This window comes from Tachypleus tridentatus, chromosome 4 (genome assembly GCF_004210375.1).
Source record: "Tachypleus tridentatus isolate NWPU-2018 chromosome 4, ASM421037v1, whole genome shotgun sequence".
NCBI classification, from domain to species: Eukaryota; Metazoa; Arthropoda; class Merostomata; order Xiphosura; family Limulidae; genus Tachypleus; species Tachypleus tridentatus.
In genome coordinates this window covers 102,512,678-102,519,860 of record NC_134828.1, presented here as the reverse complement: position 1 = coordinate 102,519,860, position 7,183 = coordinate 102,512,678, and the positions used below count along the sequence as shown (strand labels likewise).

Sequence of the window (7,183 nt, the reverse complement as noted above, 5' to 3'; positions counted from 1 at the left end):
TATTCATTTTATATAGGTATATTTATGCTTTTTTGTAAATATATTTGTTGTATTGGACGGTTCCTAGTAATGTCATGCCAAGCTGCGTATCGTAAGGTTCAAATTTCAGCTCCAATTTGCTGTGAAACACGCTTTGCATTTTGAATTTTAGAGGTCTTTTAATTGTAACTGTCGTCGTTATTTTATAGTCTTCCATGGCGGGTATTCTGGAGGGGAGGAGTAACATCACCGGAAGTCAGAGCACCCATTCTTTTCTAAAAGTAACATTATATTGACAGCGTTTGCAACTCATTAGTTAGCCATTATAAAATATGGACGGCTATTGCTGAGTCTCATGAGATACTAATCTTGAAATTTATCTTAAACGTCGTATAATTTGCCACTTAGGTTGAAAAATATTAAAATTTTGTATATTTTAACATCTAAATCCGTAACTTACTTAAACTGCGAATTAATTTCGTTTAATAAAATATATTAGAGAAATGTGCACTTACTGGGGTTTTACATACATTTCCATTTTATTTTATTTTTATTGTACTGTATTTACGTTTGATTAAACATACTTTTAAATTATTGTTTAACCAGTTTCACCATTTATTGTAACTTGAGTAAATGTAAATTTAAATAAAATAAAAAAGTAAATAAATTAGAAGCACATTGAAAAATTAATTTGATTTGATACTGCTAGGTGGCATAATTAGTGGATTTTATTTGCGCTTTCCATGACGTCATTGAAGGTTTTTATATTATTTCACTGCAATGACTCTAGTTTCTGATATGTATACGCGAACCAGGGTGCTCTATTGATAGAATACGTTTTAGGCAGTATTAACTGTACTTTCTGGTACCCTGATACATAGAGTATAAAATGCCTCGGGAAAGTTAAACTGGAGACGCTAGCGAATGCTACATTTACTGCCGCTAACAATTTTAGTAATACAGTTACTTTGGTACTGCTGGTGTAGTCGTAACTGTACGAAGGTCGGTTTTAATGAGCTGTAAATATTGCTGTTTGTTACACGTGTGTTTCCATCTGTATGGAATAGAAGGCAGCTGTGATATTGTCTTATTCCTGCTAATTATCAGTTCTGTCATTGTGGAACGGGGTTAGGCCAATGTTAATAGTTTTCCTGTTTACAGATTTTCTCGACGAACCGGGTACCTTCCAAGTGCAGGTTTAGGCTCAAGAACGTGTATACACAGTACAAAGTGCTATTTTGAAAATTGGTAATGCTGAATGATCTGATTGCGTCAGAACGTGATATATTTTTTTCTGTTTACAAAAGGTGGGTTTTGACTGAAGAAGATGTTGATGTCATATTATGTGACCTTAAAAAGATTAGACTAAATTAATTAACGTAAGTAAATCTAGTACAATTACCTGGGTCGTTTCTGTAAGGTATAAAGAAAAAGAAAAGTGAAAATTATTTTATTTTCTATTTTATGTAATTTTATTAAATGCACCAGTGTACTTAGACTTTAGAGCCATGGGTGCACTGTTGAGAGTGACGGTTAAACACTAACCTTTATTTAGATGATATTATAACTTTTAATAAAAATACGTCAAGAGCTGGAGACAAGTGATCTCTCACTTCGTTAAAATATACATTTTGCAATCTTTTTGCCCTATTAGCGGACAAGTTCATCGGATAACAACGTACCAGATGACAGAAGGATGCTATTGTTAATTTGATTCGCGCAAATAGTTTTATAATTTTATTTCACTCTTTAATCATGAATTATATCTAATTTAATTTTAGTTTCGAAATATTTTCGCTGGTGTGACTTTTTTATTTCTTTCCATAGGCTTTCCTGCTGTACGAACAGGTACCGGTCTGTGTAACGAACAGCTGAATAAATACTTTAAATAAAGATATCGTTTCAAATTACAAAACAATTATTGCGTGAATTTTCGTCAAATTACCGATATCAACATGCGGTGCACTTTAGCTTTGTTCAAGCAGATAACCAGAATGTTGGACTTTTACTCTGGATTTAACCCTTCATCTTTGTCAATAAAACAGTTCATCGATTTCGGTAAGTCTATATTTTTTACGTTACATACGTTATCGATTTAATAATCTTTTTTCTTGTATGCTGAAATCGACAAGGATTTTAGTTGTAGGTTGTTTAGTGAGTTATAACAATTAATAAGATTTTCAAGAGGATAAGGTTCTAGTTCAAAATTGCATTTAAAATTAATTAAAAGTTGTACTTTAATGCTGTCATTATTCTGATTAATGTTACATTTCTTACGTTAGTGTCAACATATTGTAGTAATAAACAAGTTTAAATGTGTGTTCAAATCTCTCCCTTTACCGTTATTTGTCATTGTATATTTCATAGATTCAGTTCATTATCGTATTATTTTATTCATTTAAATGGTGTACTTACATAAGTGAAAATATGCTCGACAGGAAAGTGTATAAACCATTTTAGACGTTCAGTATTACAGTTTCTTAACCATTTTTTTTTTTTAGCTCGGGACCCATCTGTAAATATTGACGGCCAGTCGTGATCCAGTAAATGCTTTTATGCAAAAAGTATTATGATGTGGCGTGGTAAATACATATGATCTATTTTCAGTCTATTCACAGACCTTTCACGTATTCTGATTATTTTAATTTTTACCGAAGCCTTAGCTACTTTAAGCACAGCCACTGTGATATAGCTTTGTAGTTTTATTTTGATATCAATCTGTACACCTGTGTCGTGATAGATGATTTACTGTCGATTTGGATACAACAACTTTTAAAATACAATCACTGTAAAAAGGAACACGTTTATTTCATCTAGCTACGTACGTTTCGAGCAATCCTTCCTCATGCGCGGTGAGAAAATGAAATCTAGCTAAACGAAATAATTTGTTTGAATATTGCATTTTCCTTGTTATTTTAGGTTCACTGTATTTTCGCAGAAAGTTATACGAATTCTAGCCCTTTTAAAAACGTGTTTGTTTTGCCATACCTTCGTCTGAAATTGGCAACACAGTTAACAATACGTTCTATATTTACAGTCAGCGTTAAATCAGAAGTGATGTCATTACGCAGCAAACCAAAGTAAATTTGAGCTTGAGCTCGCTGGTCGACTATAAACACACCCGATTTATGATTGGTTGTAAGTGGAGGTTAGTAAGGGTGTGTCTTCGTTTGATTTTTTCTTCTAATGCGTCGTTCTTGTTTGGTTTACGATGTTGATAACATGTTCGAAGGTCACTTTTAATTAGCATTCGTGGATTTCTTTTCAGACAACTTGTTTCTTTCGTCCTACTTAACGCTCCTTTTATTAACTTGCTCTTACAAATATGCAATTTGAAAACGTAGAAAGGCTCAGTATTTAAAAGTTATTATAAATATTATATCACATAGATTGTTGTATGAACTATAAACCATTTTAGAAGTAACGGAACTTCGTCAGTTAGCGACTTGTAAATTAATATTTGTGACATGCAAACTTTCATTTATTTCAAAAGACTACCAACAAAGAGAAATTAATACCAAATTTACAGATCAAATTCTGCATAAGGTATTTTTAGATTAAAAAGTGTTCACACCGCGTGCGCACACACACACAAACAAGCTATATTTCAGTGTTTCAAACTTTAATTTCGATATTGACTAGAGAGCTGTTAATCGTGATGATGTAAGAGTAACTAACATTCGACTAATACCTAATGAACGTCCCTATGTTCCTTCCCTGCGGACGCCAATGCAACTAAATTGGTTCATAAATATGAGTAAAAACAGTGAAATTTATAATTCACTAAAGTTATGCAGTAAGAGTTAGCTAATCAGTAAGGAAATTTCCGATGAACATTGTATCAGATCAAAACGTCTGTTAAAATGAATGTAATCTGTAGCAAAGATTTCTGTGTGATTTTGTGGAACCTTCTGATAAGTCTTTTTAAATTGAACTGAACAACAGCCTAAACTGAACCGTTTGCACGTGCTTAATTTTTTTTTGGCAAAGTATAAACTTCCTATTTATTAATATTTATTGTATACTTCATAATAAAACATTTTATAGAGTATTCAATAAATAAAGCAAGTGTGAAAGAGTGTAAAATAGGATACACTGAATCAACCAACCGAAAGTTTCGTAATGTAAGTACGTGACTGCAGCCAAAACTATGACGCATCTCGTGTTTCTAATTGTATAGTTGTTTATGCCACCTTAAAATCTTAGCTTAATTATAGCATCCATTTCTTCATCTTTAACTTTAAAGTTAGGATTTTCATTGCACAAGACTTGGTGAATGTTTGGAAGAAACGTCACGTGTCATGTGACGGAAGTGGAACTTGAAGGTCACTGTGCAACTTGGTCGCGTAAATACACGTTGTACACGTACAACCTAGACACGTGTGTCCTTAAAGCAAAGTCAGATCGGGTTATCTGCCGAGTCCACCAAGTGGAGTTTGGTTGATTTAGCATCACGATTTTACTTTCTTTTTTTTTTTTATCTTTAACGTTTATTTTGAAATTCGCTTTTGAACACACTTAATAATTGAAAAAATACATGATAGAATTATACAGTAATATAATAAATGCCTGCTTTTTATATTAAATTATTTACTACTTCTATTTAGAAGATCCCGTAGTGTTGAAAAAATCCATTTTGTGTGATAGTGTAAGTAGTAACTATTGTATCTTAGTTTATTTCTATTACGAAATAACATGCAATGTTCAGGGATGACAAGGGGCTTCTTGATCCACCTGGCCTGACCCATTCTCTAAACGAAACAAACTAAAATTATTAAATAAATAAATAAAAATCTTAACATCAGTAATTATCATTTGCATAGTTATTAAACTTTCTCTTAAATTCTTGTGAATACACTACCTCCATGACATCCAACGACATTCCATAACAGAAGCCATCCACCTCGTTAGAAAAATAAAACTGTCTTAGCTGAATACGACTTCTACTCTACCAAAAATTTTTTTTGTCCCCTAGTTTCACTGTTCTCACTGTTAAATATATATATAAAAAATACTGCATCAACACTGCCGGTTCTCTTTACACTATTAAACACCTCAGTCAGAGGTATTAAAAAAAAAAGAAAACAGTTTCAGATTTTAACCTCGTCTCACAGATACCAGTGAGGTACCCAATTCTTGAGCCCTTTAACAGTTCAGTGCCCTACCGCAGGACGAATCCCAAGATTGAACACAATACTCCAACAAATGTGGCCTAATCAGTGAACTATACAGGGTGGCCCGTGTAGTTATCGTGTTATATTCAATTATGCATGTATTATTATTTTTTTATTTTTTTCAGAGAAATATGGCCGATTTAAGCCCATTTACACTTGAAAATGTCTCGCATCGAATAATATTATGCAGCGAGAATGAGGGACAGCACACAGATACACTAGATACATAAGATAGATGGATGGGTAGGGACGTACGGGCCACCCTGTACAATGAAATTATAACCTCTTTATATTATAACCCACATGCATTATCTTGCACTTATTGTAACTAAAACCCATCTATCATTTATTTCTCAGCTCACTAAATAACCTTTTGTAAATCAGTGAGATCCTTTTTACAGCTAGCAACACCCAAGTTCTTAATATCATTTGCAAATTTCAGTAATTTATCAACTGTTTTTTCATGTCATTCATGTAAATAAAAGAGCAAAGGTCCTAAGACTGAGCCCTAAAGTACCCCACTTGTGACATTAATTCAGTCTGCCTGAACTTCATTTGGCCACTCTTCTATCCAACTTGCTAATTTGTTCCTTATATCTAAAGAGATAATTTTTTTTAAACAAGCCTTTGATATGGCACCTTGTCAAATGTTTTCTGAAAATTCAGGTACAACAAATATATACCCTTATCCTCATCTACATAAGCAGCAATCTTTTCAAAGAGTGTCAGAAGAATTTCTCTCAGTGAAACCATGTTGATTGTTAAATAAATCTATAAACTTTGTTAAATTACTTTTCAAAGCATTTTTGATCACTTTCCAAATCTTTTCCTACAACTGCTGTAAGTCTAATAGGCCTATAATTAATTCAGTTATTACATCTCTTGAAAAGAGGAGTGATGTTAACTTCCAATCCTTTGGTACCTGTCCACTGTTGAAGAACTTGCAAAAAATTATACTAGTATATAGCTCACTCATTCAATCCTTAAACTCCTTCAAAATCTTTGAGGAAGTATTATTATCTGGTTCAGGAGCTGTATTTTTCACAATTCCTAATGTTTTTTAACAAGCTCAGTCATATTGTCTGCCCCAGTTGTCCACTATCAACTGTTCAGGGTGAGGAATACTTCTGAAACTTTCATTATTAAAAAGTGAATTAAAAAAAACAGAATTTAATAATGCCACCATCCTAGTCGTCAGATAAAGTCTTCCTTTATTATTCTTCAAAAGTCCTAACCCAATCCTAACATTTTGTTTATACACACTGTAGTTAAAGAAGTCCTAAGTGTTCATGTCCTGTTTGACCAACATTCTTGATCATCTATTATTTTCTAAATTTCCACTGTACCAGTGAATTTAAATCTCTTAAAATTTGATGCTTCTTTAAAAAAAATATTTCTAAAGGCCTTTGAGTTAAACTATTTTTACTTGCAACCATCCTTTTCTCTCTATATGAAATACATTTACATTGAATATTTAAAAATTTAACATCAAAATGTACACAGTTAATTAGCATCTCTAAATAACTTAGTTGCTCAATTCACAACAGATAATTCATATCCCTTCAAAACTTGCTTTATTGAAATTTTAACCAAAATATTATTATTATCTCCATATGCAACATAATAAAGCAATGAAAATTTGCACCTAAGTGTTCCATAATTATATCAAAATCTTCCATTCTTCCCAGTGCCTTAATAATTTTTTCTTATACTTCTTGCATTACAATAGTAACAGTTAAGCCAATCTGTAGAAATACTTTTATACTCATTTCTTATGCTAAACTTTTCTTTACATTTTATTGTCTTTGTATTTAGTTCAGACTTCAATAAACCCTGTTTATATTACTGACTAAACATTTCACTGTGTCACTTATTTTCTTCCATTTTATGTGTGTATGGCTGTATTTAATAGAATTGTTCTGGACTCTTGCAAGTTCAGATCTATTTTTGCATTCTTTGAATCCTAACTCCATTTTTGTTTTTAGGGTTTTAATAGCAGATTCAGCACTTCATATTGTTTTGGCTGTTTT

General features: G+C 32.2%; 1 protein-coding gene across 1 annotated transcript in view; it reads left to right on the top strand.

The window, feature by feature from the left end:
• The first annotated feature begins 914 nt into the window (after positions 1-914).
• Positions 915-7,183, top strand: part of Pdk (pyruvate dehydrogenase kinase) — a 49,623-nt gene continuing 43,354 nt past the window's right edge. Inside the window, exons 1-2 of the mRNA XM_076500233.1 lie at positions 915-1,286; positions 1,807-2,037. Coding sequence (XP_076356348.1) covers positions 1,935-2,037 — 103 coding nt within the window. The 5' untranslated portion in view covers positions 915-1,286; positions 1,807-1,934. The remainder of the gene's footprint in view (positions 1,287-1,806; positions 2,038-7,183) is intronic.